This window comes from Daphnia pulicaria, chromosome 2, assembly GCF_021234035.1.
Source record: "Daphnia pulicaria isolate SC F1-1A chromosome 2, SC_F0-13Bv2, whole genome shotgun sequence".
Lineage (NCBI taxonomy): Eukaryota > Metazoa > Arthropoda > Branchiopoda > Diplostraca > Daphniidae > Daphnia > Daphnia pulicaria.
In genome coordinates, this window is record NC_060914.1 from 798,481 (window position 1) to 817,174 (window position 18,694).

The 18,694-nt window shown below is 43.6% G+C and overlaps 1 protein-coding gene across 7 annotated transcripts; it reads right to left on the bottom strand.

Annotated features, from left to right (window-relative positions):
• Positions 1–295: 295 nt before the first annotated feature.
• On the bottom strand, positions 296–11,282 carry LOC124327022 (trafficking kinesin-binding protein milt-like). 7 transcript variants are annotated; one of them, XM_046785824.1, is made up of 14 exons: positions 11,157–11,282; positions 9,935–10,188; positions 8,100–8,207; positions 6,595–6,671; positions 5,487–5,691; positions 5,222–5,380; positions 4,909–5,039; positions 4,520–4,836; positions 4,152–4,370; positions 3,861–4,062; positions 3,000–3,156; positions 2,735–2,879; positions 2,273–2,642; positions 296–2,203 (listed from the first exon to the last, which is right to left on the bottom strand). In XM_046785824.1, exons 4-14 carry the CDS (start codon positions 6,643–6,645, stop codon positions 1,847–1,849), a joined length of 2,313 nt encoding a protein of 770 aa, XP_046641780.1. In that variant the 5' UTR covers positions 6,646–6,671; positions 8,100–8,207; positions 9,935–10,188; positions 11,157–11,282; the 3' UTR covers positions 296–1,846. The 7 variants fall into 7 exon arrangements, with proteins under 7 accessions (XP_046641780.1, XP_046641783.1, XP_046641779.1 ...); XM_046785827.1 differs by lacking the exon at positions 11,157–11,282 and adding an exon at positions 9,079–9,189 and having other exon boundaries at positions 5,222–5,377; positions 9,935–10,082; XM_046785823.1 differs by lacking the exons at positions 9,935–10,188; positions 11,157–11,282 and adding exons at positions 8,837–9,000; positions 9,079–9,189.
• Between the last annotated feature and the right edge of the window lie 7,412 nt (positions 11,283–18,694).

The window sequence follows — 18,694 nt, forward strand, 5'->3', positions numbered from 1 at the left end:
TTTTTTCTCCCGTAATTTCCCTTTTTTCTTTATTAGCATACCATTTCCCTTTTAATTTTTCTCAATGAAGATGGCGGGAATGGTGTACGGGACGTCACGGAAGTTTAGTTAACGAGTCGTTCCGCTTTTAGATTTTTCTCTTAACAAAATCCGGATATTTATATACGTACCGCGCAGCTGGGCTGGAATTTTCGCTGTTGCTTTTTTACCTCTTTTTCCTTTTTTAAATTCCGCGGGCCATTAAAATTGCACCAAGGACGTGCGCACCCGCACGGGACGACTTTGAGTTTCGTTCTTAAGAAATCGCAAAAAATTTCATTGTATTTGTTGTTTAATATGGCAGGACGAATAATGGGTGAGGGGATATGAGGTGTATAAAGCATAACACAAACGCATATAAGACCGGTATGTTAATAAACATGGGGAGGGGGAACGAAATGTAAAAAATATATCAACCTGTGCTCGAGGTGCCGTATGTACAATGGGGATATTAATCATTCAGTATTAGTTTGGGGGTAAAAGGTATTTAAATTACTATTTGATAAGAATAGCAGTTTATGGCCCCGCCCATGATTTAAATTATAGCAGCACGACGAAGCGAGATCTACAACGAAGACGCATCTGACCACACACAAAAAAAGATTAATGGGGGGGAAAAAATGAAACACGATTTCACAAGACAATAAACGTCCAAATATCAATGAAGTAGAAAATAAGCACTCGCTACAAAATATGACGAAACGACGTACTTTTTGAATTCGATGAAAGGATGATTGGCAATCTCGGTTCAATTTCATTCGGTGGTGTAAAAATCAAGTTGGGGGGATAAGGGGGAGGCATGCACCCAAAAAACGAACATAAAAGGAAAACAAAAAGAAAACTCACAGAAACATTCCTTCCGGCAGGTTGGGTGGTGTTGACACTCGACAAATTGGGAGCGCAATCTGACCGGCAGACCGGATACATCAACTGAACCATTTGTCGTTTCTTTCTTCTTTTTTTTTCTTTCCATTTTTATTGAATTTTTAGTTAATTTTTGGTGAAACGTGCAGTACACGCAATGACGTTCTATTAGACAGTTATGACGTAAACGACATAAACCGAGCACCAAAACTTGTTTTTAAGGACCTTTTTTGAGCTGCTTTTCGGGCAATTTCTAAATTGCCCCCCTTTTAAACGTCGGCCGAGACGATACCCTTACCCCGCCCAGTTCTCATGTTCTCAGCACATCTCGTTGGCTACGGTCACAGCCGAGACCCACGGATTTCCTCAAATTTCCAACAGAGTTCAACAAGGAGAAGAAAAAAAACAAAAAGGAGACAAATTTGTATACTGTTTTTTTTTAAGTGTTGCGATTGACGTAATTTAAAAAGAAGTGAAGTGGTTATTATTATTTTTTTCTCTCTCGCCCGAAATGGATGGCACGTCATTTGTAACCAAACACCGATATCAACGTCATTCCCCCCTCCCCCGATATTTGATTAAACGCGGCTCTTTCACTATCGATTCTCTCTCTCACTGCCTCTTGTGCAAATAGAACACAAAATAATTATGACTAAAAAGGAAATGGTAAAGTGACCCACTACAAATACCAACAGCTCTGATTGTTGCGCATTTTTTAAATGGAACTTTTTCCTCGTTTCCCAACTCGACTCATAAAAACAAGGAGAGGTTCTCTCTCTTTCTTTCTCTACAAGACCTGAAACCCGGTTTCCTCATCCCTTTACTCGCGATTACATGTTCCCCCGAGTGTCAAAACTTAGACATCCGGCTGTCGACTTTCGCATTTCGTCATGATCACTGGCCGAGGGGAGAACAAAACACTTGTCGGCTCTCTCCCCGTCTGTCAAACGACTTGGAACTTGGCACGGATATCGAGGTGAGATGTTAAGCTGGAAGGAGGCGAGCCGAGATCACAAATCATGTTGAGACCGACGGATGAAGACGTTGACGATCGATGCATTGGGCTCAACTTGGGACTGGAAACGGCCTCCATGCTCGAATTTGACAAATTTCTCCTCATGGGACTGTTGGACTCTACGGTCAGTGACTCATCTATATCATCAAGATGGCCACCGTTTGCATATGTCAAATTTTCTAAGGCGACCCTCAAAGTCGTAGGAGAAACAAAAGTAGACGATTGGTTAACGTCATCCAGACCAAGTTTCTCCAACTTGTCCAACAAATGCATTTGGGAGAGCATCTGGAAAGAAATCAGAAAACGTTTAGTGTCGCATTAGTCTAATCGCAACAGGATATCATCGTCAATTACCTCGAGTTCTTTTCGTGCAATGCGAGGAACTTGAGGAGGAGTGGGAGGCATGGGCGTTTCCTCGCCGGTTAGCGTTCGCCTTATCATTTTGGCTCCTTCCGTGAGCAACCCCCACGTTTCGTGAAAAAACCTTGAGGATGACCCATCTGGCGACGGACAGCCCGGACTGTTGTTGGGTGTAGACAAGCCGCTCCACCCAGTGATCGAATGGCCAACTCCTCTTTCGTGTAAGGCTTCGGCTAGACTTCGCTGCGTAGAACATATTGAGACAGGATCTGATCGATTGCCAGTTTGCGTGGGCCCAACAGAATTGACTGAGTGATCTAGACTAGGATAATCGATCGAAGAAGTCATGTAAGCACTTGGTATCCTGAAACAGAAGATAAAAATAAAAAGGAAAACGTCAAAAAATTGCAATCATCTGTGAGTAAAGCGACATTGTGTAAGTGCCACGAAGCTTACGAAGACGTGACGTGAGTCAAACTGTTGGGATGAATCGCCGTCGTCGAATTAGTCAGCGTGTAAACAGATGCGGATGAGTTGAAACTTTTACCAGGCAACATCTCCATTTCCTCGTCTTCCTCAACGTCATAAAGACTGTACATTTCTGTTTGAAACAAACAAAAAAAAAAGAACACAATTATTTTTCCTCCTTCTTAATTAAGTAATAAATTTTTCAATAAATATTTTTGGGTTGGCGGCATAATTTTTTTTTTTTTTTTCCTACCTAGTAAATCCCGTGGGTAGTTATGACCGGCCATATGTTTCGAGTCCGTTTCACGGGTGGTCACCCCGGGCCTCTCTTCTAGCAGCGTGCCCAGGTGTGGAGTGGCCAAGCGGGACCAATGATGCAACGTCATCGAACCTTCCATCGGTTTAATGATCTATTACAAACAAATATAAAAGAAAAGAGAAATAAACAACAAATTAAGATAATGACACGTCATCGACCGTGAGAGGAATTCAAGCTAATCATTCAAAAATTGTGTCAGCGCACACAATCTAGGGGACGTGAAAAACATTCCCCCTCCCCAGTGCGGAGATGGCTACCTCACGACAGATGTTGGTCTATAAAACAAAGAGTGTTCACCCGTCCGTTACCAAACAATGCATCTGGTCCAGTTTTCTTAGATTAGATCGAATGTGTCGGAGCCGTGATAAAACAACGTGATGGAAAAAGAGAGGGAGAGAAAAAATAGAGAAATTGTTGCGCGGGTATCGCAGTCCAGGGAAAAGTTATCGGATCGGAACAATTTCTTCCACCACCCTATCCCAATTCTCCCACTCCCTCCTTCTATTTTTTGCGTCGCACTATTTGCCATTTAGTGTTTTCTTTCCTGGTTGTGGAATGCAGAAGATAAGTACGAAAAAAAAAAAGAGAGAGAGATAGAGAACGAAGCGTCGTAAAAACCAACGAAATGTACGAGATGCACAGGTGGATGTAATTAGCATTCAAAAAGCCACGAGAACATCACAAACGTGATATCAAGCACGCACGAAGGCCGAATGGGATTCTCGGAATGGAATGATGTCGACTGCAATAATGTAGCATTGTCACGACTAGTTATATTATCATAATCGTACATACCTTGAGCTTTTCTGGGTAATGAATGGAATTAAGGCTGCTGAGACCAGAACGGCTTCCCGTCGACATGATGCTGTCCGGCGTCCTCCAGCCGTGCCCATCGTGAGACGGAGCAGTGGCTGAAGTCTTGGGAGTCAGGCGACGCAGAGCGTGTGTCAAATCAACTGTTCCCGGTGTTCCTGGCACGCCCACCTTGGAAGTGGCCCTGTTGGCATAGATATCGTTTGTTCTTTGAGGTCGTCGAGAGAGAATGTAGGACATCAATCAATGGTAGTGAGCAGAGGAAATCATTACGGATAGTCTGTTTCCGACGATGCCGTCAGCTTCTTCAACACCGACTCGGCTTTCTGGAACGAAGGGCTGATTTCGGCTATCGGGGTGCAAGTGTTGACCACAAGCCGAGGTGTCTTGAGCCGAGGACCATCAGTCGTCGGTGTCGATGCCAGCGGTATGCTGGACTCCACGGCTAGTGATGCGCATCGGACTGTATCGAAAACGCGCTGGTACTGGAACCTATGAAAGCAAAGCCAAAAAAGCGTTCCAGTAACAAATACAACAACAACAATAACAGGAAAAAATAAAAAAATCAAAGTAAACAAGGCCTGGCGTTTTTCACACACGAAAGTGACGTGCCTCCCTACAGAGCATGGAAAAGGCCTTACCGGGGATAGGTTTGCGGTGTAGAAATTTCCGATGGCCAACTCTCAGAGCCTAGGGAAGAGAGCTCCAGCTCCGAGGCTAAAGAATCCGGATGGAAGTTGGAATTTGCCCTGCTGGGTGGGGCAGATGCACCTGCCAAACCGCGAGAAGTCGGAAGACTCCGTTTGTTTTGCTCCTTCACTTGCTCCTGGGTCTCGTGGAGAAGTTCTAGGATCTCAGCGTATTTGTCTTTGTACTCTGACAGCTCCGCCACCAATTCAGTCTGGCAATCTCGAACCACGTGCAATTGCATCGTCAAGTCTTCGTTCTCCAACGTCAGCTGGGAAATCAGAACAAAAAAGGAGTTAAGACTCACCCAAGATCAATAATCATTATTAGTCGACAGTCTCACCTCACGAATTTTGTGCCGTTGGCTGACCAGCTGACCGAGCAAGCTGGTGATCTCCTCGCGATGTTTGCCCGCTTCATCGTACTTGTTGGCTAGCTCCTCATCCAGATTCTTGATGTGGTTATTGGCTTCAGCTGGCGCGTCGAAATATTCCGGTGGCGGGAACAAGAAACGAATGGAAAATGGCAACAAAGATAAAATAAACGGTCCAAAGCTTAATTGTAGCTACTACCCAGCCACAGGAATGCGGCTGGCAGCGGAATCGTAAAGGCCGATGACGGCAAGCAACAGTGATCCTGCTGACGTTTAACTGTACCTAGCTGAGCGACGACTTGGTGCAGCAGTTGTTCTTCGCGCAGTTCCGTCTCTGACGACTCGTTGGCCAGCTGGGAGGCTTCAGCCCGCAACTTACGGTTGTCATCTTCCAGCCCTTTGACTTTGCGTTGAAGTAAGTCAGTTGTAAAAGCCCGCACTGTTTGGTTTCATGAATAATAAATGATTAGTCGGCATAAATAACGAAAAAAAAAATAATAATAATAATAATTTGCATGAAGAACGGGAAAAGAAATGTTTATATTTACCGCCCTCCGGACTGCTGTCGTCGAAATCGTTGGAGTATATCTGCAAAAGCTCGCCCTTGAGGAGGAGATCGTGCCGTAACTGGGTGACTGTATCATGGGCACTGTGCAGTTCTCCTTCGACAGCAATCAAGCGCTCTTCTAGCGCCTTGTTCCTCGTCAAAAGTCCTTGGCCAATCCGAGCCGCCAACTCCAAATCCTTCTCCTTCTGCTCAAGCAAATCACCCATCATAACTAAGGAGTTGCCAACACTGACACCACGACCAACCGCCGAATGACATACGGGTTTTTCTGCCACTTGTACGGTTGCAGCCATTGTTTTGTGGTTAGTTGGCCTTTTTTGTTTCGATTCTTAAGGCTTTTTTTAAGACAAATAAAATTTAAAAAAAGACTCGGTAAAAAATAAAGAGGGACGTGAATTTCTAACGCTGGGAATTAAGTAGAACTCGTTTAACCACCACCCTCATATAACTCAAATGGAAGCCCATTTAAGGAAAGGAAAGAAGAAAAAAAAACACGATCAGCTCGGGACCAGCTCCGAAATAAGTTTGAACAATCGGTTCGTCCTCCCAATTGTTTTCAACCTTTTTTAAATATCACGCTGACGCCGGGGGGGGGGGGGGGATTTGTTGTTGTCACGGGGATTTGTCAATGTAAAGAAAGAATAGTAAAAAGTAGTAAAACGATGACCCAAATGTGATTGCCAATATAGCGTGATAACGACGGCGCCAATCGACCACACTCCCCGGGGCCAATCAAATGAAGACTACGACGCCAGGCAACAACGGGCGCGATCTACTCCGCGTGACTGACGCTCTAGATGTTATTCATTTAAGTCTTGTCCGCTCTTCTCCATACTCTTAATTAGCCCCCTCTCCCAAGGCAGAGGTCAACGAAGAGGAGCCGACTTTTTCCGTCTAGGCAATTTGATGACTTCATCTCAATGCCGCTCTCGACTTATTTCTTTTTCCCCGTTCATACCGGTATACAAGGTTGATCGTCGATACCGCACACGTTATTTCCCAATTTGTCGGTGTCTAGAAATGACTTGAATGAAGCTATCTGTGGAATACAAACGAAGAAACGAAAGAAAACTAGTTGTGTTTTTTACCTCTTCGAGTAGGCGCGTGACCGCTTCGACGTCATTGTACGTCTTCGTCATTTGGCTGACACGCTCGCCGCATAGCACTGTGTGGATCAATCAACAAGAAAGAGAGAGAGTTAATTACATAAACACAGAGGAGTAGGAGGGTGATAAAACGAACACGTGAACACTGAGCAAGTTGCGAAATCGATGATAAATCCAGGAGAAAACAAAGCGAGAACATGACCCACATAAATTCCGGATTGAACCCGACGACACGAAATGCAGCAGCAACAACAACAACTTTGGAAAAACAACAACCCACCTCGACTGTGCACGTCGGCGATGAGCGAGTCCAATGCGTCGTCGGCGTGGATGACGTACATCGCTCCGCCGAACCGACTGCAAGACCATCGACAAACGATGGAGACTCGCGACGACCGAAGGCCGGCCGCCAAATTCAAAACAAGAAACGCGGGAACTGTCGAAGCCCCTTTGAAAGCGAGCTCGATGGAAGCGATCTCGGGACGTACTGGGCCGCTCGCGCTACGCGCCGCACGGCCAGTCGGCAGTATCGGCACGCAATTAGTTCCGCCAAAGCGGCCATTGTTTTTCTTATTCTTCTTCTTACCAATTTTCCCCATGGCTCTGAGTCTCTTTTCTTCGTCCCTCTCCTTTTTTCACCTCCTTCTCCCTTTTAGCTTAGTATTTATAAAAAAAACCGAGACAACGACGGCAGCAGCAACAACAACAACAACAAAAAACCACTGGCTCTCTTTCGTGAAGGAGGTTTCCCTTCACGAGAAAACGGGAGGCAAGAAATCACACAATCAGATTGATCGACCGAAAAGTCCAAGACCCAGAGAAAACCACCGACTGCTTCGTTTCTGTCTCGGCACGTGAATCCATCCAGTCCGTCATCCCAACAGCAACAGAAACGTCTTGCGAGTACGTACACGCTCACAAGGTTATTTCTCCGCCCTCCTCTTGGAAGGCTCTTTGTGTCTTTGGACCAAGGAGACGCTTGGGAACCATTTCCAGGAGAAATGTTGTTCTTCTTCTTCTTCCTCTTTGCCCTCTGCCTTTCACCACCCCAATCCCTCCCTCATTCTCTCGATTTGATAGGGGAGGTGCGAAGGGGGGAGAGAGAATGTCTTGGTGAAGACGTGACTTCCACCTTACTCGTTTTACCTGGGACCATTCACCTGGATTCTCTTTCACCTTCCGGCATTTTTGAATGCCAAAGACTCTCACCTGTCCAGCGAGGGGCCTACGTGACCACATACACGTTCATCGCCTTGATATGCTTATGTAAATAGCTTTGTTGTTTTCTGTTACTAACGACAAACCGGTTATCTCTAATCAGTTTGGGTTGCGCAGTACACCCCCTACTATCACTTAAAGTGACACGACGCAGTAGGAATCTATTAACGGGCAAATATCGCAGCAAGAACTCAAAAAAATAAACAACAACATCAACAACACAGAACGAAAAAACAACCTAATAAAAGTTGTAGCCATTATTTACTCACGAAAATAATTCAACGTTTCCTTGGTTTGCTCGGGCGTGAGGAGATCTTCAGTTGGTGCAGGAATCCTTTGCGAAGGCGGAGGAATGTACCAGCTCTGACTTTGGTAACCTGTCGGACACACACAGACACAATAATAGACGCGGACACGATTAAAGCGCAATCGTGATTCACTCGGCGTGGGCTATTCTGCCAACTCGTACTAGCAAAAACATCAGCGTCACAAACAAAAGAAGCGTGTGGCACAAAAAGTGATCAAACCAACCTATTACCCAGCATCAAAAACACCTTCAAGTCTTCAAAAGATTTTAATTAGACATGAAAATCGGTCATTCCTCCTTTAGGGGTTAAACACAAAGCGCCGCTTTCGAATCACGAAAAGGCACGGGAAAAGATGAAAACACACGGGCTGTTTTGAAAGTTGTTCGTGAGACTTTATGCCATTTGAAAAGCTCATAATGGATTACCGAGATGAGAGAGAACTATAAGAGGATCAGGTTTCGCGTGGGAAAAAAATGAAACTAAAATCGATGAAAATGCGCGCTTGAAATCGAATTCCGCCTCCAAAGTCAACAAATCCCGCCATGAGAAAATTGTCGAAGGCTTTTTTTCTTTTTTTTTTTTTTTAATTACACGCCGTAATTGTCACAAATGTGTTGTTGTTCTTTTGTTTAGTATCGCAACCAGGTTATGACAGTTCAGTGTGCTCTTTAAATTGAAGCATGCCAAACAGATGGGACCTTATTTCTTTTCCTTATTTTTTCCTCCTCCAATTTTTTTTAAGGACTATCGATTCCGCTGATGCAAGTCAATTAGGGCGTGCCGGATTGCTGACCGCCAATCGACATGGACATAACGGTAGGTTGACTGGACAAGGCCTTTTCTAATTTTGCAGGCGTAAAAACTAAAAAGAAGCAGTCGTGGAAATGTAACAAACATAACTAACAGAAAACTAGCGAGGTGGACGAGTTTTCTTTTTTACCAGTTAAAGCAGCGGCCGAGTCACCACGCAGCGTATACAGCGGGATTTTCTCTTCGACTGGGCTGATGGTTTTTTCGACCTCGGGTCGCGCGTAGGCTGAACTAAGCAGATCTAAAGAAAGAGGGAAACAACATCAAACGGTGGGAGTGAATGGGGAGGTGTCAAAAACTGCGGCTAGAACACGAAAGATTGGGTGAAGCCAAAGAATCTCAAGCCAAATGACTGTTGATTTCTACTCAAAAAGTAGAAAAAGAAACTCGACCGACGCCTGCGCGAACTAAAGTTTCGACAACTCTGGAGCCAAGAAAAGCCCCCCCCCCCCCTCGAAAAATAAATGAAATACAAATTCTTAAGAGTCGGTGCCAACTGTGAAGACTGAAGCCAGAAATCGTCAACCGTAACAAACTCTAGAGCCTCGTCATCCCCTCGAAATTGCGCCGTAGAAAGCGCGCAACGACAATTTCATTTCGCAGGTCAACAAGGCAGCCGTTTCTAGGAGTTTTCTCTCACATTCGCACATCTCCCACGTGCATCTACCTCCCATTATTTTGAGTTACTGAATGTACGTCATCAACGTACAATCGGTTATTATTGTTAATGCTCCGGCGTGCCGCAGAATATCGTTACAGCTTCACGGCGGTTCCACTTTCGTTTCACCGCGTGAGTGAAAGGCTTCCAGGAGTTTAGGGGAATTATAGAAAGCTCCACGCGATCTTGTACAATTATCTAACCCACATGTAGTACTGTTCGGAAATGGATCAAGAGTTTGGTTTGGGGCTGGCGCGCTGGAACGAAAGAGCGTGGGGTGGGGGAGGGGGGAGGGCTTTCAAGGGAGCGTTGCATTTACAAAACTTACCGGTCTTGAACGTATCCAACGTGCTTGTTCGATCGACGACCTCGTCTCCAGTACGACCGCTCACCGGCGCACGAAGAGGCAATATGGCGGGCCGTCCCGAAATTCTTGCAACACTGCTGCCCGTCTCTGCCCGAGGGGCGGACGCCAGTTTGTTGGCTCACAACACCCGGGTACTGAGTGTTCCCGGATGAAAGCAGCAGCGCGGTCGAATTCGGGAGCTTCCGCCTTTGCCTTTCGCTCAATCGTTATTTGATCTAATGTCAAAAAAGAAAAAAAAAGAAAAAAAGAGGAAAAATCGAATTAATTCATGGCGGATGTCGGGGTAGAAAAAAAAAAACCAGGCTTCAAAGAAACGTTCGATACATCGTGCGACGAGAAAGTAACAGCTTTTTTTTTTTCAACATAAATTGTTGCCGCAGCCGGTGCCTCATGGCGACTTTCCATGTGGTTAAAATTATCCTCGTGACGTTGCGGGAGTAAACTGCCCGTTGACTGTTTCCAGTCACGTGACGAAAATTTTCGTACCCATTTACACTTGCGCGAACAGCTATTTTTAAAAAGGAAGTGAATCGAACCTATCATTGCCAGAGGGATTGGCGGATGCACTATCCATTTAAATTACTGCAAAAAGGGTGTGGTCGAAAAGACGTTCGTTCGTGGGGTGGTTGCTGGTATAACCTACACTATACGTGCCAAGGTCTCTGGCACATGAAAGTTGAAAGAGATTGCTACACATATTGCAAGCAAGCTATATGGTACAAATGGATCAATAACTACCAATGCTTAGGAATACCGGGGGAAACCAGCTAAAGCCTGCATGTCCATCCAGGTGTGCAGCACCTGCGTGTAGGAATGCTACCAAAGGAATTTGAGATAATGGCAATACATAAGCTTGCTGTTTTTATGTTTAGCAATACTCAAAAGTGCAAACTTTTTACTGTTTTCGAACCAGACCGAAAATCCACCTAGGCAAACAGACTCAAGGCAAGCAATAGAATACCAAAGACTATGTAAAAATCGTAAGTATATAACTATAGTTAACTATAATATGGACCGGAAATTGAGAAATGTGCCCTAACTTTCGATTAAATTTGGGAAAAACCCAACGGTTTTCCAGATGATAACACTCAGTTTAATCATCTGGAACAACCTTTTAACCATTTGCGAACAAACAAGTTACAACAAGATAAGCAAACATCTAACAACTAATAATTGTGTTTACCTTTTATTTTCGGCAATATTATGTTATTGATACCTTTACGTTAACTTTAAACAATGTCTTTTCTGGTTCTTCAACTACAGCCACAACTTCAACAGTCAATCCTAAAAATACTTTGAGCGTCGTCTGCTCAAGCAAATCTTTTTTGCCAGCAAATAACGCCATCTAGCGCTAGAAAATATACATTTAACTCACTCACCGAATTTAAGCAATTTCAACGTCACAAGAAAAACACAAATGTAATTTTACCGTGTGAAGCAAACGAAAATCCCATCCTTGGAAATAATTGTCCTTGGAAATGATAATTGTTCTCTCATCGCAATTTATCTATCAGCTTCGAACTACAAATCATCCGATATCGTCCGTTACCTAACTCTTATATTCTTCGAAGTAACTTGGTCCGAGTTCCAGATCACATTCTCGATCAACATCTTGAAACAGCATTTACTTCTGCCCAATCAATTTTCTGTATATGGATCATAAGCACTTTGGTATGGAACTGAAAAGTCTAATGCCAAAGGTAACGAAACTACTTAAAGCAATGTATATCTGATATCTCGTTAGTTCAAACGTTGACAAAGTTGACATCCCTTCGACAGGCATGTAGGGGAGACCGGGGCTATGTGGGACATGGGGCTACATGGGACATCGCAGTTTTGAGCATGTTCCCGTAATTTTTTTTAAATAATTTTTTTACTATATTTGAGCATTTACCATGCCCCATGTTGGGTAAAACAATTATTTAAAAAAAATTACGGGAACATGCTCAAAACTGCGATGTCCAATGTAGCCCCATGTCCCACATAGCCCCGGTCTCCCCTACCAGTAGAGGTTTGCCAGAAAATCTGGCGGTACTACTGATTATCGATTTACTCTTCATCTTCCATCCGAGTGAACAAAGACATTTGATTTTTGGGAGCACCTATGTCGGAATATCTTGCTGGGCGGAAGTAAACCTCTAGGCGGAGAACAACACGACCTCGCTTACATCGATCCAACGGAAGTAATCCGAAAACGTTTTCTTCGGTCCAACGTTTCTCCGATTCTCTCAAATGCCAAAAAATTGAGATTTTTTTACCAGCTGAATTTCTACGAAGGATCGAGGGGGTTTTGGACGTCGAAAGGAACTCGAGGAAGACTTTCTTTAACGATAATCGATGACAAAGAAAGGGATATCAGCCAGCGTTGTTCTTCTGTAGCTGAAATCTGGATCAAAATAATGTCAACGAAGAAAAATAAAAAGATTGTCTATGGTCAAAGGTCAAGAAAAATAAAAAGATTGTCTATGGACAAAGGTCAAGCGTGTATGATTGAGGTAAGAATGTAAGAAGGGTGAATAAAGAATAAGAAGGGACTCTTTTTTAACTCTCCTTCGGCCTCAATCCAAAAGCCCCGTCGAATAGTCGCATTCCAGCGTCAAAGGCTCCTTAATTCTATTCTTTTTGTTGACATGCCATGGAATGCTGACTCAAACTCGACGAGAGAGATCACCGATTGCGTATGTGTGCTCATCAATAATGGCGGAGCGGCCTCAACTCAGCAGTCGGTGGCGTGTTCGTCAATACTATCGAACGTGAACTTGTTGGGTCTGCGAAGGCAGCAAGACAGACATCAAAGAGAGGGGCGTATAAGCTATGAATCACTGGATCTTAAGATGAAAGCTATTACACGTATACAACGTATAAATATAGGCTTCAGCGGAACCCCATTTTTTATATGTCTAGATCGTATTTTGTCAAGAGAAAGAGCGAAGAAGAGATAGTCTAAGATTACTGTACCCGCAGGTCTAGCAGACTAGACAAATTGATTTAAAAGAAATAAAGAGAGTTGGAGAGGGTATAAAATGACATCTCCCGTACAACGTTGCTCATCTTCTTTCTTTGCTCTTGGTTGCACACAATTCCAATAAGAGAGAAATATGTTGTCCTTATGTATAGATAGGCTATAGTGATGGAAGCGAAAAGAATTCCGAAAAGGAAATTCTTGTAATTATTTTACATGGGTATGGCATCGCCATACACCCAGCTCATATTTCACTCTCGTTTCCAGTATACACAGCACAACATATACGAAGGTTAGTTTATTTATTTCATTTGGCCGTCTATTTGTTTTCCATTGCGATGGAACTTGGCAAAAGATCATCCGCAACGATGCTACAGTCTACTAGTCTAGCACATACGGATCGTTGCTATACGGAGCCAATCTGTTGGTTTTGGCAAATGTTGCCAAACGGAAATATCTCCATTGACATAATATAATCTCTTGGCCAAACGGGGAGAAAATAACAAGATTGATGCATCCATTCGAGATGATTTGCCATTTATAGCGCACTATATTTTCCTAAATCGATCGAACGTCCATCATCACTTCATTCAACGTCGTCACCTCTACACTGAAGTCTGGACGACGATGTATACGTACATTATTAGAGATAGAAGACGTGCGAGAAGTTGCAAAGTCTCATCAGATTACTGTCTATACGTACCACGGAATCTCGTACGATGTAAAGGGCAGCGTTAGATCAAAAAGGTTCAGAGCCGATGACATTTATAATACGAAACTTCTCGGCAAAGCTGATTGGATATGGTTTAGAATCGGGCGAGTCTATATATATGAGCTACGACGAAAGCGTCCGTCGACAGTAATTCCGAAGGCGGAAATTGCCTCAAGACTATATCAAGAATCCTGAAGATCGCCCGGAGTTTTCATTTATCAAACGCCTCACGTTCTGCAATGTATATACCCGCAACACCCGAGGTCACGATTACTTTATTACGTGGTCTCGGTGGTCTATACACTTCAAAGGAAGGGGAAATGCAGATAACCACTTGGCTACTTTCACGTATACGTATATACACCCGTTTGATTTGCTACTTATCATTTTTCCAGGGACGACACATCTCCGCTATTCGCAGAAAATTATAGCGCGGTCGGGATGAACAAGCAGATGGGCACTGCGATCAATGGAATTCCAAGATGCCCTACGACAAGATGAAGTGCATGGATGCGAGTCCTTAGGCTCGGTTCCGCGAATGCGTCCGTCTCATCACTAAATGAATGAGTCTAGTCCATACGGGACTTTTACCGCCAGCTGGTGGTCATCAGTCTCTGCTCCGCCGTGTGATTTTATATTTTTCTTTCTTCGTCGAAACCACTGGAGGGAGAGACAGTCCCTTTTCATCTTTCCCATTTGCACTGCATTCATCTGGTTCAGCTTGTGCGCATTTGTGAGGGAAACATTATTGAATGAAACATTTCGAACCCTGAATACTGATGATGTGCGGCACACCCGCACACCCTTCTATGCCCAAAGTGGCAACTCTACAAACGCCAATCATTCGGGGCATATCTAAACCCGTCTAAAGCGAAATGGGAATAAGAGCGAAGTGAAGAACTTCACTGGCGGATATGTCGGGAGGACTCGTGCATTTCGACAAGAACGTGATGGGGCGCTTCTTCAACCATCAAGGGATAACAACGCCGCGCTTTTCTTAAAATCTGAAAAGCATTTCTGCGTCATCCTTTTTAGATCTTCTCACGTTTGCTTGTTTTCTTATTTTTTGATTTCCCGCTGACGTAATCAAAACGGAAATGATTCAGCTGACGCGACAATTTAGACTCGATTTCTTCTGTTGACAAATGATGTTTTCATCGGATGAAAGTTCTCTAAGTTGTCAAGCTCAAATGAACAATCATTGAAGTAGAAGATGATTTTGTCGGTTCGTTTATTAAAAGAGGTCTTTGCCATTATCTTGTCTTTGAAAAGTCATCGCCATGAATATAAAAGGGGGAAAACGATTAAGTCTAATGTGCCTCGAATATTAGGTCTATTCCACATCGAAATGGACCGTGGAAACGATTTATTCCCGTCGTTTAGAATCTAAAATGACAAAAGTTCTGAAAGGCGGTCGCTGGATGGATCGCCCTGTTGGGCACACTTCATTTCTCTTCTCCTTTGTATGTTGAACAAGAAACGCACATAAGTGGAAATAAATGGGCACTTGAAAGTGGCATGAGCCTTGCAAGTATACCGGCCAAGGAAAAGGGAATACGTGATCTTCTGTTCCAGCAAAAATTTAGCCATTTTTCCCCATTCTTTATCAGCCGGAAGCCATTACTCGAGTTCCGTATATGCCAATTGCCCCAAGTCCCATCACTTGAGCAGCATTGTGCTGTGCGTATATGATGTACATGCTCAGCTGTGGAATGAATATGATACTGCTAAATTTACGTTACGCCCGTTAAGTTCGGTCTTGTAGTTTCGTGCGATTCAAGACGGCTTGAAAATTCCCATCCGTTGTCGTTGCTTTGAATTAGAGTTAGACGTGACTGACTCGTATTTTGGCTACGCTGCGGGACATGTAACATCACAGGGATTTGAATCAAACGTGTATAGTACGACTGATGTGTGGTGAATTGATTGAGAGCCGTCCAGCAGTGCAGCAACTGGAAGATGGCGTCAATTTCGGGTCATAGTCTTATGTACATGCCATTGAAACATTTCCCAGTTGGCACCGCTACAACAAACACAAGTACTTGTATTGTGAAAAGGGATCCGTTATTCGTTTTATTATTTTCAGTCAAATAGTAAAAGCAGCCAGTCATTTATTATTAAGAATCAAAAGCGTCATACATCAGTTCAGACTATAACGTTGTACACTTGAGGTATAATACAAGAACGCACGATACGCAGTTATTCCAGGCTCTTGTTTAACCTTCAATTTGATTCTGGGTAAACGAAGTTATTGTGCAAGCGTATAACCTTGGGTGTAGGGTAGTGCCGCCGGATTTCCACGAATGCCAGCAGCCGAGACAGTGTCTAAAACGTGTGTACGATGAGAAAAAAGCCAGAAGCGGGACAGTGAGAATAAAAAGCGCTTGGTTGTGGCTGAAGTGGAAAATTGGATGGAAAGAACAACAGCTGCCAATGTTACGTCACAATGAGTAAACTCGCTGTTGACTGACGCTCGCGCCTGCCTTTTTTCTTCTTTTGTTGAGACAATAAGGAGAGCAAAATAGCGGCTCCCTTGCGTGTCCTATGAAAAATTGCATTTTCACAGAATTTTGGACACCGGGTCAAACAACTCCAAAGCTGCCAAATGGCAGAGCTGGAAAAAAATAACATAACAAAGCCCGGCCTCCTTCACTCCAGCGATATACGCACATGGATAGACAAAAGAGAGTGAGGCCACACGGTGTTATTCCTGGCCCCTGGTATTTACAAATAGACCGCCCACTCTTATACAACACTCTAGTGACGAGAAGAAAACTAACTATCCAGCGCAGTCCATTGTTTATTGAAATGTTCTATTTCCGAAATGAGTTGCGAACCAAAGTTACCGCTAGATTCTTTAGCGACTTGTTTTTTAACAACTATCAACTATAAACGGATATGTGCTGCGCGGAATTGTTGTATCCAATATTATTAAGGATAAAATCCGGAGCAGGTAGTAGACCAGAATGTCACACCTGGTAATATGAGAGCGCATTAGACCGCCATCTTGATTGCATCCACATGTCATGTATAGACATATGTCAGACGTGCGACTACGAGATGGCGGGCAATTCCGCCAAAAACAGGAAGCCAATTCCGTCTCGCTCCTATCTCGCCAACATTTTCAAAGTGTGTCCTGTCTTCTAGACGGTGACATAAATGTTTGTGTTCTGTCTGATTCCGATACACGTGGCAATTTCGGAATATGTTGCAAGTCAGGAGAGCCAATGTTAAAAGAAAAAAAAACGGAACAGAGAATCGCTCCTAGGCTGCTGGGCTTGACTGGCCGCCGGAGCGCTTTTAGGTTTTTATTTCTTTTCCATCTGCGATGATTGGATTGCTGCCGCCAGAAAACACCTTCTGTTCGCCAGAGGCCAGTCAAATCTAACCGGAGAAATGTCACACGATAGGAAATGAACGGGGATATATCTAATGTAGTATACCATTTCCACCTGCGCACGAGTCTGCCGCTTATCCTTGTTGTGTGTCAAATATTGTGTACAGGTACTATATACATATACGTGCGATGCCGTCATCATTCTGGAAAATTTCCTTTCTTTGATGTGATTGTGTTTGGATTGTTGCCGAGCGGCTTGCGGCGAAACGGCGCCAATTCAAATTGATGAACCATTCAGAGCGTATAATATGCAATACTTGCCTAGACTTTGCTAGACATCAAGTGTGTGTTCCGGACATATGGCTCCCCGATTTGTTATTATTATTTTCTTTTTCTTTTTTTTTTTTCTTTATTCAAAAGCCCGTCTTGTGTGTAAACACACTTGCATCCTCGTCGCTGCTGGTGGTGAGAGTCAATGAGGAAAAATCATCTTTTGTGTTGTTGACTTGTACCTGCACGTCAGCCGAACTTGTTTTTTGTTGTAGTTTTTTTCTCGTCATCCATTATTCATTTTTGGCCAAAAGGCGATGATGATCATTATTTGTGAGAGGGCTATGTCTATAAATAGACTCTTGCGCAGGAGCACGCAGCAGAGGCATACTTGATTGCCTTATAGATATTCTGATTCGAAAAAAAAAAAGAAAAAGGTTGCGTGGCTTGGCATATCACAACGAATATTCTAGAAGACCTCTTGTATCTACTACATGCGGGTCATCATTATTACTTTTGAGTCCAAACTAAATATACTGGGAAAACTTTTTCAACAAAATTTGAAAGAAAAGTCTTGAGGGCGGAAAAAAATAAGTTTTTGACAGAATACATTTCCTGCTGCAGATTGCCGGTGCATGTTCCATCAGCGCAAGAATAACAACAGCTATAGAGAGAAGCTCCGTGTCAGTTAATGCGCCCCAGCACAAAAGTTGATTGAGACAGCAGCAGCAGCGCAACGTCGAAAAATCAAAGTGAATATAAAAGATCTAATATATCTAGACCCAACTTTGATTTTCCTTCTTCGACCTCCTTTTGGTCTCTCTATAGATGAAAGAAATAACGAAAGTTTGGCGCCGCAGTGCAGCAACACACCAGAAAATCAGGGCGCCGTTGATTCTTTTGAGACGCGTTCACGGTAGATTCTATACACACTCTCGTCTGGCTTTTTCCTGTGGAAAAGAACAAGAAATAAAACAAAATCCCCGAACAAGAAGAAAAAAGGTCACAGAGTTATCGAGAGAGTTATGTAGCAAAGATTCTGGCTAATAAGAGTATGGTTGTTCGTATCTACGTGGCAACAGGGGAACGCACAATATGACGTGAAAACCCCTTAAGCTACCAAAAAGTTTGAGAAAAGGGATCAAGTATGAAGTCAAAACTTCAAAGATGCTGTAAGATGCGCCGTATTATAACAACGTTATATTATAATACTCTATATTTTGGGTGGTGTGTATAGAGACTTTTGGTTGTTGTGTGTATTTAGATCGCCTGTATAGATAATGCAATAATCGCGGGGCAATTTAATTCAGCAGTTTTCTATGAACGAAGTAGACGACACTTTGAACGCTTTTCGACGGCGATCCGTCATACGTGTAACGCAGTCGCCTGCATCCGCGCATCTCTTCGCATCTCTTTCCACTTGAAAATGTCTGGCGCTGG